General features: G+C 44.2%; 1 protein-coding gene across 1 annotated transcript in view; it reads right to left on the reverse strand.

Annotated features, from left to right (window-relative positions):
- The window catches only part of ASIC2 (acid sensing ion channel subunit 2), a 2,197,477-nt gene that overhangs the window by 45,482 nt on the left and 2,135,879 nt on the right, over window positions 1-16,116 (reverse strand). Inside the window, exon 9 of the mRNA XM_069634090.1 lies at window positions 6,023-6,091. Within this exon, the coding sequence (XP_069490191.1) occupies window positions 6,023-6,091 (69 nt within the window). The remainder of the gene's footprint in view (window positions 1-6,022; window positions 6,092-16,116) is intronic.

Genomic DNA, 16,116 nt, shown 5'->3' on the forward strand with positions numbered 1-16,116 from the left:
TGTAAATGTTGGGTAAGGGTTTTTTCGGGTTATTTCCTAGCTGGAGAAATAAACCATCCTTTGAACTCTTGCAGCCGGGTCTCAGTGCCTCCTTCCCCGACAAGGGTGGTGGTGGTTATTTTATTTTCTCTCACACGTAGTAAGCCGGGGATAGGCACCTACAAGTCTCACAGCATACACACAATTATTCTCTAATGTTCCCCTCTGAGCCAACTACCCCAACATCCTGGTGGCACATGAAGGATTGTGTGCCCTGATGATAGGTGTGTCATTGTTGTATTCAGGGTTACCGTGGTCACCCCTGACGTGCCTGTAAGTAACAGCCTGTATTGGCGTACCCACATCCAGTGTGGACACTGTCGTCACCGCTTGCATGGGCATTATCTCTCTTTTGAGTTCTCTGATGAAACCCTGCATGCCTGGAATTTATAGAAATTTTATGAATTGTGTCATTAACGTTTCCTATGCTTCACCTGGAAAGGTTCTCTGACCTGCCCCAGTGGCAAAATAAAGTTTGTTGAGGGAAGGCCTGAGTGGTATGAACCCTAACGGGCATTCCTGAGCCCACTTTCCAAGGCTATTCCACCAAATATGTTTGCAACAAAGCAAAATCTGGCTAACTTCAGCTTTTCGTCTGTGGCCCTCATCACGAGTATGGCCCGAGCCCTTAAATGCAGCGGTAGCAGTATTACAGCAGCATTTAGGGGCTGGCCAAATCACGAGTTGGGCGGAAAATGGCATTTTTACCTCCAGCTTTTTGCTGGAGGTAGAAATTAGAGTTTTCGGGCCGTTTTTGCCTGTTTTCATTGCTATTACCACAGGTGCAATTACTGCCGGTGGTAATAGTGCTCCACAACCACATTGGGTGCCTCATCATGAGTTGGGCAATATCCCAATGCGTTACTGGCCACTCATTCGGCGGTCTTACCACAGAATCACAGGTTGGGTGGTGAACATTATTCCCCATTAGCTCCATTGAACCCGCCAACGGTATTACTGCATAGTAATTGCACTGAAAATTGGTATTTTTCCAGCATCTTTACTGTAAACACGACATACTCATGAGTGGGTGGACCCTAAATGCATCAGTAACCCCATTACCACCACATTTTAGGGCTACCAAACAACTCATGATAGGTTCTGGTTCCTATGGACCCAATGAGGAATGGGGATTTACCGCCCCCCACAACTCCTGATATGGCGCAAATTGCACCAAACAGAGTTGTGGTAGCACTATTAGCATTTGGCGGTATCCTAGTGGTATTACCGTCGGCATACCACCCAACTCGTGATGAGGCTGTGTCTCTTGTGATGTAGAGACATAACTCTTTGACTGTGCCTCTTGTGAATATGCAACAAAACTCTTTGATTGGGTTCTTCTGAAATCACACTCACCTGTGCCTGTGAGCATTGTGTGCTTCCTACCTTGTTTTGCTCTTCTAGGGGTTTTCCCAGCACGGCCAAGACTCTCTTGCATGGTTCTGCCATTTTGGTGACACGCAAAGACCCATTTTCTCCAGGTTTTCTTTATCTCACATGGGTCTGTTTGCACAGGGTTGCTTCCTCCTGGCCCTATGTAATTTTAGTGCCGAATGGTTTTTTTTTCACCTTACATATGGAGGACAGGGGTTTCCCTCCTCCTGTATGATTTTGCATGAGGTAGCTCAGAGAAATACTCTCTTCCAGGCGAACAAGCCATGGTTGTGTATTGGGTAATCCAATATATTGCATTTTAGAAGTGGTTCTCCCTCTCATGGTCTGTGGCGTCCTTTGTATGGAGCGGTGTGTCAAAAGAGTCTCTATTGAGACCTCAGGTTAGCTCCTGGTGTGCCTCACGATGGCGTGCAGGGAAGAGACATTTGGACCACTCGCCTGCTGAGCAAAACCTTTTACAGTGTCACCGGTAAGGTCTGCCATTGAAATTAACATCAGCATCTTCATTGTCGATCTTCATTGACAGTTGACCAGACCCAAGGGGAGATATCAAACCACAACCTTTAAATGCTGCATCAGACCCCACAATTCAAACTGTGCATCCAGTCCTGAACCTACTGGCCCTCATGATTTGCACTAAAAGGACACTTAGAAAACACTCTTCGAACCACCAACGTCTTCACTGCTGATCTTCATCACCAGTTGAACCAACCTTGGTTACCTTATCGAACCGTAATTGTATACTGCATCGGAACGCTTGCTGGAACTGTGCATTCAGTCAACATAAATGTGCTGTCAATAAGACTCTCCAGCCGACCCTGGTGGCCAGCATGAACCACACTTCTTAGAACTGAAACAAACTTCACCTTGACACAAGCTTGACAACTTTACCCCATCTAGAACAATGCAACTGCCACATTTGAGCGTGATTTGAGCTGCACAAACAGTACCAGGAAACATAGTCCAACGCTGTCAAACTGCCGAACAGGAAAAGGTGTTATTGACTACACCATTCCCCTTGGTCCATCAATGGGTTGTAGAAACTGGTTAGGTCACCTTTACTCTGTTTTTCCCACAAGAACATACCCTGTTTGAAAACATTGTGGATTTTACTTGCCTTTCACTCTTGTTTCACCACCCCAAGTGATGCATCTTTCCTACCTTTGTGTATTATGTGTTCTTTCCAGAGGGATGGGTTTTGTGTAGTGTTTTTTTTTTCTATTTAGTTATTATTGCAGAAAGGGTGTTTAATTAAAGTATATATATTTGCATAGAACCTTGATTGGACGTTGCCTTTATTTTGGACTTTTATGCATTTCGGCTTTGGGGTGCTAGTGGATGACATTGACACCCCTCTTGAGCGAATAGTCTTCCCTCAGCCCATGTTACCACAAAAGGTGAAGGAGCTATATCTCTTAACTGTGCCTGTTTTAAGTTTATGGTTGGAATCACTCTGTGGTACAGAAGTCATTTTGTCACATCATGAACCAGTTAGTCGGTGATGTATGAAAATGTCCTCCTCATGTACGCCTTCATGTTTCTATGCTCTTCTGATTGGTAAAAACCTGGGATGTAAAATGCTCTTAAATTTAGATTGCAAATTTAACTGCAGTGTGGCTTAGGATGGTGATATATGGTCCTCCATATGGAAGGTTAAAATAATTTCAACATTAGCAAATTTCTCTCAATTCCTATTTGTTTTCTTTCACAACGCCTTTTAAAACTCCTTCTAAGTTGGTCAAACTTAAGCTTATAAATGATAGCACGTGTTGGTTATGTATTAACAAAGAAGGTACCTTTAAACATGTTTAGTTAATGTAGATTTACTAATGTTTTTTGGGCCCAAGTTTGGAATATTATATAATACATTTTTAAGGCAAATTCCTCTTTTGGTAGCATTGTTTAACCTAGTCTCTCTTTCAACTCCCTGGCTTATGGCTATTCCTTTCTCATATTTGGCTTTTTTTACATTAGTTGTTATTCAAAATATCACTGCTAACTGGAGGAATTTTCAAAATATCAGGGTTACATCTTGAGTTCATGTGGGATTCCTGGCGTTGCAGCTCTCTCTCTTTTGGTTTGGTGAACAGACCCATGGGATACCCTTATGGCACCCATGGGTGGGGGTACAACCCTGTGCCCCCAGTGTATGTTTTTGGCCACCTGTGGATGGCCCGCAGATCAGGGTATTGGCTGGTGGCAGCTCCATGCTGAATTTGACAGGTGCTCTGAGTACCCTCCATTTTGGGATACCTAGGCCCTGCCACTGGAATCAGTTGATTCCTGATAGGAAACAAGATGGCCCCTGTGGCCTCTTGCTTTCTATTGCCTGTTACCTTGTTTTCCAAAGTCCTGGGAAGCCCTGACTCTGTCCCTTGCCCCTGACTAGCTGTTGGGTGGAAGTTCCATATATGGTGTTGTTGTGAAGTCCAGTTCAGACTGGCTGGAGACTTCCCAGTGACTGTATGTTGTGGGTACGCCCTGTGGGTGGGACCTGGGTGAATGGAGTGTGTGACCAATATGCACTTCTTGTTGTGGCTGTCTGGTTTCTGGAATGAGAGACAATACCGAGAGAGCCCTGCCCAAAACTGGCCTAAATGCAGTGTGTAGTGTTGAAAGGCTGGGTACTTGTCCCAATCCACATTCTTTGTTGCGAGTGTCTGAGAGGGAGGAGGATGGCCTGAATGCACTGTATGCCTGATTGGCTGATTGACTGCATTAATGCCCTCTGTATGATTGGCTGCTGAGAGTGACCCAGCAGTGTGGATGAGAGACAAGATAGTATATCTGGGGACCTCTGACCACTTGAAATTGTTCAGAAGCTGTGTCTACACTTGAAGAGTAACTGGAACTGCTGATCCTCGATGCCTAGCTGAAAGAAGAAGACTTGCTGTTGCATTTGTTTTGTCCTGATCTGAAAGCTGCCAAATTCGTCAAGGACTGATCCGATAGAAGACCTGGTAAGGCGCCCTCTTCCCGTGCTCCGAGGGACCATCGAGCACCGCTAACCTTCGCCAAAGCTCCATGGAAGTCAGACCCTCGAAAGGCTGCCGACCCGAGACGGGACCGCTGAGGAGGACGAAGCAAAGCACCCGGACTTCGCTGCTGTCGAAGTCTATTGCCGTCGACCAGGGTTCGCAGTTTTGTGTAACCGCTGGAGGCCCCTCGAAGTTGTGTTACCCAGCTGTGGGACAACTTGACGCCATGCCACCGAAGACCGGAGCAGCCCGCTCCTTTGCCTAAGAACATTTGAATCGAAGGACTCCCTTGTCCGCAACGTCGACCGCTTTGTCCCACCGGAAAAAGTCAAGGACGACCAACGCGCCAAGGAGAATCCGCCGGTGGGTTTCCCGCCACCAGAAGGCCACAAAGACTTTGACGACTCGACGCCCTTGTTGGGCCACAGTTCTTTTGAAACTCTTTGCTGTCCTGAACAATCAATAGCCGAGGTGCCCCGCACACCTCATCCTCGCAGGACGTCGCTGACGAACACCGCCTGGATCTATGCCGTGGTCTCTGCACCCTTGAACTTCTCATCAACGCTATTGACGCCAAGTTCACCATCTTCGACGCCTCTCGACGATCCGTGACTCCTGCTTTAAAGGGAGTCACTCAAGAAGAATCCTTCAACGCGTCTTCGAAGAACTCTACTCCACCAGGTACATTGGGGGGGTAAAACATTATAGGAGGAAATAAGACTATTGAACAACATATGGACTGGGCTTGTGCTATATATCTTTATTTTACAGGTTGCCCAAGTGGGGGATCTCCAATAGAAGTGTCTATCGGTAGGGGCCAGTATTCTGCCTATTGTTTCAACCATCTTGCGTTCCTTCCTATCTCTATTGCTGGTTTCCTTGTTATTGGTCTGTGTGATATTTTAACCATACAGTTGATGCACTTTAATGAGATTTGATAACATTGGTGGTACCACTTTAGGATTGTATATATTTATCATTGTTGATTTCCGAGTACAAAGTGCGTTATTGTGATTGTGTACATACCTTTGAATATTAATTATATAAAGACCGTGTTTTCAGCAATACAGTGTATGGACATTCCTTTGTGGGGGTTCGGGGACTACACTGTACTTAAGAACCAGCCTGCATCACCTCCTGAGAAGCTAGGCCTTGATTGCGCGTCCATTGCTACCTTATAGAGAATCTTGGCTAGGGTCCGCTGTGCCTCTCCTCTACCATATAGAGAGCGGAAGTACAGACACCCCCCACCGGTATCTTTACATTGTTCACGGCCCATAAGTGTAACCCTTGGATCTATGATCTATGTCATGAACTCTGGTGTTTCTTCCAAAAAAAGGTTTAATAATTTGGTTTTGATTTGTTGGGAAGGTTGTTTGCATTATTGCTAGCGTATGTATGCAACATATTCATGTTACGTGCTGGTTGCTGGATCTATTACCTCTTTACTGTGTTCTTACTTTAAATGTGCAATTTTTATATTGTGTTATTTGGTGTTCTTAACCTGAGCATAATGAAACCAGGAAACTGAACAGATAGATGTGACTCGGAAATTGCTCTTCCATTGGGCATTGCTAAATGTTTACATAGTTAAATCATCATAGTCTTACCGCATTTTCGTCATGGCTGCCTTCTTCGTCATCCTTGCCCAACAGATCCAGGAGTTTCTCCTTTATCAGCTAGAAAAAAAAGAAAGAAGCATAATTGATAAATGAGCATTACATTAAGCACATTTAATAATTTAAATCAGAAGAAGTCATATTGATATGCTGACATTTTTTCAATGACCAGGGGCCAAATACGAATCCTGCACCCTGTGATGAATTATTGCTGGAAGAGGTGAAACGCCTTCCCAGACTTTCACTTCAAAGAGATGTACTCAAAGAGATGCACGCACAGAAATGGACGAGATTAAACACTGCAGGCCATCTGCGCCTGTCCTGAAAACTATTTTGCAGACAAGGGTCGAGCAGAGCCCTCGCCAGACACTCTTCTGCAGTGGAAAATGAAGTCCCTCCCATTTAGAGGCGTCCTGATCTCCACCCTAGCGTTAGATCCCAGGTTCTGCTAACAAAGGGTGCTAGTAAAGGGTGAGCACAAGGTTCATCTGCTCTAGCTTCCCAACCTATTTCTCTGTCAGCAACCGAGATGTAATTCTCATAGCGCCCATGCACCACCCCTCAGGTGGGGCACAGTGCTGCATCCCTAAAGGGACCCTCTAAAAATCCAAAACAGAAGGGGTCATGATTTAGCAAACTTCCGGTGGATGAAAATGTTCAGCCTGCCTTATGTGCCAGCTGCAACTAATAAAATAATAATATTAATAATTTGCATTTAGATAGCGCTACGAACCCTCAGGCATCTGAGCGCTGCTTATTATTACCCACGGTGGGTGGTGCTCATTTATCGACCTTGGAAGGATGAAAGGCTGAGTTTGGCTCTGCCGGGATTCAAACCTGCGTCTGATGTAAAAGCGAGCGCTCTACTCGCTGTGCTGTCTGACCGGCTAGTACACATCTGATATAATAGGATTGTGCACCAGGCAGAACAAGGGATCACATGTTTGCATTGGTTATACCCCCATGCAACAAAGGTTATGTCCTAAGTCCCACATGCTAATGAACAGTTGCTGTTCTAGCAGCCATGCATTCGGAAAATAAGAGATCATTTCATGCTCTAGGAATAGAACTAAGAGCCATTAGCTCACAGTTCTTTTCCATATTTTCATAATACGCCTCGAAGTCTGCCAATCAGTACTGTCAAGGCTCAGACTAAGACAAATAATTCATAATGCATTATTTTTTAAGAACTTAAAACAATGGATGCAATTTCAGTTGAGTCGTGGGCTGGGTCTTCTCTTTCCTTTTAGGATTGTGGTTTAATGCCAGAAAAAAGATGGTCTATGTGGATGGTCTAGTTGGACCCAAATAAGGAGTCACAGACAATGAAAACCACAATCACAATTTGTGAAAGGCCAACTCAAACAGATTACAAATGCTAAATATTCTGTTTTGGGAACGTCTAGAACTTCATGAACAGATGGTGGCATCATTTGGATTGAAGAATGACCAAAACAACAATGAATTCACACAATTATTGTTTTTTCCCTGAGTTGATGCTGCATTGGTTCATGCCGGTAGTGCTATCTGCGCTATGCATGATGCCGCTAAGGGCATTTTTCGTGCCTTTAATGGCAAGGCGGTAATGCACTTACCGGCATGGCGCAATGCGTGTGCCCGCGAGGTCATAATAGTCTTATATTATCGGACTAATGACTGCACGGACACGCTATTTGCACCATGCTGGTAAGGACCGTTACTTACCTCCAAACTCGGAATGACCCCCATAGAATTGGAACACATCATTCTGGAACCATTTTGAGGAGTTCCACTGGAACCCAATCTCTTCCAGGGGTATTTTTGGATCATTGCAAATGAAACTCCCTGTGGGGTAAATCTCTTTCATATATATCCCTACCTCTAACATTCTTTCTAATGTCTGATATTAATTGTATATTGTAACTTACATCCTGACCACACCTTCATGCTGCCCTTCATGATCAAAGTCACTACCACTGTTTGCATATCGAGCGGTCATTTTATTATGTTATGGAAGATCTATTCCATAGTATCTCTCATTAGTTCGGACCAAAATGCTCTCCATCCCTTTTCTGTTGCTACTTCAATTAGTGTGCCCCAAAGAGAGTGCCCCAAAGAGATTTGTGATAGGCCATTGTTTTTATTTTACAAGGACCTTGTATTATTTTTTTAGGACTCTGATCTTGCATTTGTGTCAATGGGTGGCTTTAAAAGTGTCCAATAAGTCTTCTTTGGTGTTTCTGAAGGGCTTTTCAAATCACCTTTTAATTTAATGCATATTTATTTTGACTTTACTATCTAGCTCTTTGAAACAAACCTCACCCACTGTGTTCAAGACGTTAATAATATCATTGGAAGGAAGGTCTTGGTTGGATTTTTTCTCTATAAAGGGGCAGCCACTTCCTATGTCTGACTCAGTGCATAGCTCATCCATGAATATCTGCAGTCCATTTCATATTCCATCTGTTGTGTGTTACATCCAATGGATCTGATCTCTCTAATATTGCAACCTAAATGTCACTATAGTTCGGGTTGGAAATAAGAAGATTGTGGTAACACCTCATACTTTTTGCCACCTCAACATTAACTAACATCCTCCATGATTTTACACTGAAAATAATAATGGCAATTACTGTAACCCGATGTTCTGATTCATATGTTGGTGTTGCCGTGGTACCCGGGAAGGTACTCCCAAAACTTGCACACATTTTTTTGGTTATTAAATATATCCATTTAGTGCTTTCCTTTACATCCCTTAATGAATATAGAAATGTTGCTGGGGATATTACCCAGGCTTCTTTCTCCATTATGTATTTTTCCATATTCTCTAGAAAAGCAGTTGTTTTTGGAAATAAATTCCCCCATATCAATTATACATAGGGGATACCCACTCTATGTTCCAAACCCCTATCTAGATTTTGGGTAAGGTTTTCTAAATCCTCAATATTATCCATAGTCAGCTAATTCTCTTGAAATGTTTGTGTATTAATAACATTTATCAATACTAGATCTTATAAAAGTGTCATCCTTCGTTGCATGCATAGGATATTGTCTGAATAAAAATATTTGCTCAAAATCCCACCTACCTCTCCCATCCCTCAACTAACTCCTCTAGAAATGTAACATACAACTCTCTCCCTTCAGACAACCCAAACAATCTATTGTACAGAACAGACTCATACTTTATCCTTAATCTACCAACAACCATTCTCAGTCAAAACCTTGCAACAAGACAGTTGCCTTTAGGGCTAAACTACGCCAGTGTATACCCATCGCAAAGAACACATATTTGTCATATCACTGGTAATGAGAAATTCTGACCAGCACCCATCAACACCACAGGTTTTCCTTGTTTGCCAACACAGACAAATCCAAGGAGTTTGTCCCCTCTCTCCAAGAGGGAGACACCCTCTGCTGTCTAGGAAGATGAACTGCTATGCTTAACACTGGAGATGGGACAGGACAAGTGGATCCCTCTGGAGTGACCCCACTTCAGCAGAGAGGAAATATCCAGACAAAGATATGTTATCCTCCATTCCCCTAACCATTAATACCTCTGTTGGCTACTTGGGGGCTGGGATGTGTGAAAAACTAAAATTTCCTTCTATAACTGTTGGTTTGATTTTTGACCCCAAGTATCCCGAGTCCTTGTCTAAAACAGTAGAACAGTAGAAAGCCTGGTTCCATGTAAGAGCATTGAATAAAGAGCCAATCAGTGCCAAGAGTGAGAGATAAATGCCCAGAGAGCAAGAGAGAGAGAGTGCCGGAAGCCTTGTGTGAGGAGTTGCAAAACAGAGAGAGCGCACGCCAGGTAAAACATTCTAAGAGGTGCCAGAAATGGAGCAGCACTCGCCGTGTGAGAAGCTGGAAAGGCCTGGCCCTGAGAAGTGGAGAAGAGAGGAATTCAGCGTGAAAATGAGAGACTAGCCCTCAGAGCAGCTGCTGCAAGAGTCTTGCTTTGAGCCAGCAAGGAACTAGAGCAATCCATTGCATTAATGGCTCCACTTCACATGGATGCACAAACCCTCCTGGGGAGCACCACACAGGGAACAGGGAGAAAGGCGGGAAGGCCAAGGAGGAGAGACAAAGAGACCCCAAGGTAGCGAGAATATCGAGAAGCCCACAGGCAGGGAGGAGACCTGGAGACCCTAAGTTGAGAAGTGGACAGAGAAGCGGCTAGGCAGGCAGGAGACAGAGTAGCCCCATGGCAGGGAAAATACTTAGAAGCCCCTAGGTGGAGAGTAGACCCAGAGACCTCAAGGTGGGGAGAGTACCTAGAATCCCCAAAATGGGAGAACACAGGGAAATACCAATTCAGGGAGAGTAGTGAGAAGCCCCAAGAGGGGGAAGAGTACAGAGGGACCCAAAGGTGCAGAGAATACCGGGAAGTCTAAAGGTGGAAGAATACTGAGGAACCCCAGAGTGGGAGAAGCACAAGAGGCCCAAAGTTGGGGACACAAGGAGAAACCCAAAAGCTGGGGGAAACCTCCAAATCCCAGAAGGCAGAAGGAGAGCTAGACAAGACTCAGAGTGGGGATACTGTCAAAAAGTCCTAGAGTGGGGAAAGAGAAAGAGTACAGTCCCAGAGTGGATAACCAGAGACTAAGACAAGCCACGGTTTGGGAAGAATGACTTGATTGGAATTGAGTTGAGAAGGAAATAAACTGAAAATACACTTACAGCATGGTTGGGACTGTGCATCTATCCAAGAAGTCCTATTGTAAAAGAGACACAAGGGTAGAGGTCAGAAACCAAACACCGCCCCTGTATTTGAAAAATGGCCTAAAGTATGTCTTGGTTGTATTATTGGTTTTATGTTCAGAGGTAGGGAGAAAACGTAGGTTAGAATAGGATTTTAGACTGAGGACTTTAAGTGTGTAAAACAACCCGAGAGCACCCTTCCACTTCTTTCCATTTTAGAGGACAGCTGAAAATTCCAGACATATGGAGAGGTTAGGGTTTTTCCATTAAAAACAGAATACAACACGTGTTCAGACAACATGCCTCATTGTCTTTGTCCTGATTCTGACCTACCACACTTCCCGCTATCCAACTAACAAAATATGTAGCTGCCTTTTCTTAGAGAGCTGGCAAAGCAAGGCCAATATTATTGGCAGAAGACTGCTATGCAAGACCACTTACCTAACCATACTTTAGATATCCCCCTTCAAACATAGATGAGTTGTTACGGGGATGCTTGATGAAGGGCTTACCTGGGTTTGGCACACGACAGCTGGTTTTAGGTCTAGGCGACAGGACTGTGTTTTTCAGCCTCTGCTCGAATCACTGAACTGTATATTTAGTACAGTTACCAAGGATACATTAGCATGGCCATAACTTTCTTTCTATGCATACCACAGGATATTTCTTTGGAAGTGTGGTATTTATAGTTCAGAAAATGTTTCATCCCATGTGTAGGTTGGCAGTGCGTAGGCACCAAGTATGATTAAACACTGTGCCACTATAACTTCCAATTAAATACCATTTCTGCCAGGCACTGCTTTTGGCCCATTTGACAATCTGATTAATATCAAACTTTCTCTGACAGTATCATATGCTCCGGATAAGGTCAGAGGTGGTAACAGAGATGTCACTGGACTAAAGAAAGATTGCATGAAAAGCTGCTACACAGTTTCTCACCAACAGATTTCAGGTGGCATTCAATTTTGTATTTGGAAGGCTGCAGTTTCGACCATTGTATGAACAGTACAGATCTTAATAATAATAATAATAATAATTAGGCTTTTATATAGCGCTACAAACCCTCAGGTATCCGAGCGCTGCTTATTATTACCCACGGTGTGTGGTGCTCATTTATCTACCTCGGAAGGATGAAAGGCTGAGTTTGGCCCCGCCGGGATTCGAACCTGCGTTAACAGACTCTGCACGGGTGTCAAAGCGAGCGCTCTACTCGTTGTGCCACTTGCCGATCTTCAACCATACACAACATTGATTTCAATAATCTAGTACTCATAGGTGGGCAAATTTGCGGAATCCACCCCTGCTTTGTTCATACAATGAATACAATTACTCATTACACATTACACCTCCTAGAGTGGCCCTAAGGGTAATCTCTGCGGTCTGGAAAAATGTGGGTGAAATTGGTTGTACATTTGGGTGGGATGCACTTGCATATGTGGCGAGGTCAAACAAACGAGTCACTTCACAGATCAATTTCAAACATTAGTTGTACATTCGAGGTGTTGGTGTTGTTATGTTTTTGGATCTTAAATAGTGTGACATTTACAGTGTTCCTGGCTTCTGCAGACCCGCTGGGTTGACGTGGAAAGATTGTTGTAGTACGCGGATGAGAGCAAGGGATCTGTTGTTGCAATGCTGATGGGTGAATTTGGGCACAACCTGTTCTGGTGGAGCAGTTTAAAATGAGACCAAGCCAGTGCATACCCTAAGATTAGTAACCATAATGTTAAGTGTGAGTTTGTCTGGTGATTTAGTCAGGTTGATGCATGGAAGTAATTCTGCTATCTGCGTGAGAATTGAGACAAACTGTTTTGATAAAGCTCAACGACAAGGCACAGGGGATATCATTCGTAGCGGCAACGTTTCCACGCTCAGACGTTCCAGGCAAAAAAAATGCAGAGAGAAAATACGCGCAGACATGTTAGTGCAGATTTTAAGGTGTACCAGGGAGTACAATAATTATTTGAGTGCAAGGGCCTTTACGATGTGTTGCAAAGCAAGGAACACTATAGCACAATAATACTAAGAAAACTGGGAACAAACTGACTTGTAATTTTAGGGTTCAATTAATATTCGGCAGACTTGGACTAGCCTATAGGGCAATAGGACAATGACTGTACCAAAAATGCAAAATGCTAGTGTAGGCCAATCAAAATGGGCCGCTTTTTTGGCCAATGTGGGCCAGTTTGAGGAGTTGCTTCACTATGCAGCTAGTAGTTTTGACCATTGTTGCTGAATAAATATTCTTTAAATGTCACAATTTGTTTACATTTGAATAAAAAACAACCCCTTGGGTACTATTCAGTCTGTGAATAAAGGACTGAATATCCATTTGCAACTGCTGGCCATGTTTTCATTGGTGCCTAAGACCGTTTTATGGTCCATGTGATCTGCCCACTCCCATTTCCTCGAATCTAAAAAAAAAAAAATGTTTTTTTTTAACACATTTCATGCTGGGCTCTGGCGCTGGGCTCTGGCGCGCCCCACAATTTGAAGACCTCTGCCGTAGGGTTTCACTGCACATTTAAGTTTAATTCTCTTTGATCTCAGCATTCTCAAAACAGGCATCAGTCACTGTAGGTTCTCTAGACTTCACTCAAAAACTAGAATAATAATTTGAACTTTGTATATGTACGTTAAGGACCGGCCAGATGTTGGTTACTATAGACTTACAATGTGTTGCTACCAATTGCCGTCACAGCCATCCACTCTTGGGAAGTTCCTTCTTCGTGAAGGCAAGGCACATTTGTACAAGTGTAAAGAAATGGGGCTGTTTGACTTACCACTGATATACGTAGAAAGCTGTTTCTGGCAAATGTAGGACTCAACAAATACAAAGGAATAGCTCTGCATCCCCATTCTGGCCCTTATTTCTGATAAGTGCATAATTTCTCCTATTTGGAAAATCAGAACATGTGGAATCCACTCTCCAACAATCAGTAGACGCCAACATCCTTTGATCTTTGCACTGTTTTCAGCTCTTTAGCCAATCAGCAAGCTTGGAACAGCGGCTCTAAATGAATGTAAAGTATGCATTCCATACTTCCCTTTGTGATGTGTACAAAGTGGGCACTCTGCAAGGCGAAATGGACTAGCTCTGTCACAGACAGCCCAAGGTGGGGCTTCCCTTTCTTCACCCTTGCAAGCAAGAACAGCATTAGATCCCTTACCATTGCGCTCTATTGTGGACCAGGTGATCATTGTCTCTTGCTAGATGCCCTCAACATCGACTCAGGACCACTAACTAGGCCGGCAGTCACTTACCCCATGACAGAATACTTTGGTGAGGGCTTTAATACATATTTGTGTTATTTGGGCAATATGCCCTGAGACTGCAGACCATTACCACATAAGGTAATGCTTACGAGGCCCATAGTTACAGACCTGAGCGTAGACCGTTTTCTCTTTCCGTGACGACCATAGTAAACAAAGAAAATGGCCACCATGGAAAGGGAGAAGGGACTAGACATAGTCCCTTCTTCCTTTCCATTGCAGACATTCCAGAACGAAAATGCTGTTGGGTCCAGAGCGAGCTGCATATCATTGCTTGCTTGGGATTACCATGCAATATGGCTCGGGAAGTAGCCAATGAGAGGTGAGTCCTTTTCTGTTTTTTCCTGCGCCGGGTACTAATCACAATTTCATCTTTGAAAGCATAGCATATCCAGCAACATTTTTGAAAATGCAGCCCTCAAAACAGTTTTGCAAGACTGCCAATTCATGTTTTGTTTCACTTTTATCAATCAATGATGATTCCTGAGCACCCGTTGCGTATAACAGACATTAAAGATAATTCACCTTCATGACTAGGACATTTCTAACAATTCCTGAAATAATCAATACAATAAATATAGTTTCTTCTTTTTTGGCACCTATCAATCCAATGTGTAAATGATTGAACAGAGAGACAAGGGGGTCAAAGTTTGCCGGTTCGCCAGCGGGATACCGGGAAACTACTGCGCCATCTCTGTTGCCTGATATACTGGTATTACCAGAATATTCAGGGCAGCAGGCATGCTGATAACTCCCCATTCCCATGGAGTCCCATATGGGAATGGGTTGCAGGAATCACTGGCAATGGGCCTCATTACGACCCAGGCGGTAAGTTACCGCCTGGGCCGTGACTTTACCACCATGGCGTAAACTACGTTTACGCCATGGTGGTTGGCGGACTTACCGCCCCATTCCGACCTTGGCGGGGCGGTAAGTCCCCAATCCCCATTTACCCTTCCCCATTCCCATTTTTGCCCCATAGGGCATAATGGGAGTGGGGAAGGCGTTAATTACGCCACCGTAAATTACGGTGGCGTAATTAACTCCATGGTCCCTTAGCGCCATGGATTTTAACACCTGCTAAAAGCAGGTGTTAAAAGCACCATGGCGCTAGGGGACCTCGTAATTGGCGGTAAGGGGTCGGCGCAGCTAACGCTGGCGTAAACCCCTTACCGCCAGGGTCGTAATGAGGCCCAATGGCAGTATTGTTGCCGGTGATTCCTGCATTTTCCTGCTGCTACGGGCCTGGGCTACTGGCAGGTCAGGCAAGCCAGTAGATCACTGCCCCGACCGGCAGACTTGTAGTTGGCGGGTCTGGAAGGGTGCCGGTTGACGTTGTTACCGGCACCTTATTTCCAGACCGGCCAATTTATGAGGGCCTTTGTCTCTTTCCCAGACTTCATTTGATTCCTTTCTGTTTTACCAGCATCACTGTGCAGATACAATTAGGCAATCAGGAGAAGAGCTCCTAAATAAATGTGACTGTTGATCTCTCAATGTGCCTTTTAATTGCATAATAATCCATCTATGCATCAACAGTGTGATGACCTACACTGAACGCTGCATGTTTGTTTTGAGTACTACAATAGAAAATCAGAAAAGAAAGACACCGTATCTTGCTGATAACACCCACATGGGTCCCCTTTTATGTGTTTTTCAGCCATGTGCCTGCCTTTGGGTTTGAGATCCATGTATCTTTATTCCTGCAGTGATAACGTCTTATGATACCTCCTCTCTGTGGATGCAGCCACTACCATGAGCTTGGTGCACCTAGAGTAAAACGCTGCACACCACTGATGTCTAACACCTGTCTGGTGTTGCATGCGGTTTCTTGCAGACCTCATGCAACCTAGCTGCTGAGCATGGGCTGCCCTCTTTTGGGTGGAAAACGACCTGAATTGAATATAGTACTTCCGCTTCTTTAATGGCAGAGCATGCTGAAAAACAATGCAATAGTTGGCTCCCCAGAGCCACTGTGCGGTGTTAGAGATTAACATAACACAAAGTGCTGAAGGGTTGGATTGCCTTCTTGTGCTAGTTTTCTTTGGTGTGTCTCTTGCGTAATATGCCATGCATTCGAAATTGAAATTCTTTATGCATCATTTCCAATCTAGACCCTAGATTGTGCAAGG

This window comes from Ambystoma mexicanum, chromosome 13 (genome assembly GCF_040938575.1).
Source record: "Ambystoma mexicanum isolate Mex_15411 chromosome 13, UKY_AmexF1_1, whole genome shotgun sequence".
Lineage (NCBI taxonomy): Eukaryota > Metazoa > Chordata > Amphibia > Caudata > Ambystomatidae > Ambystoma > Ambystoma mexicanum.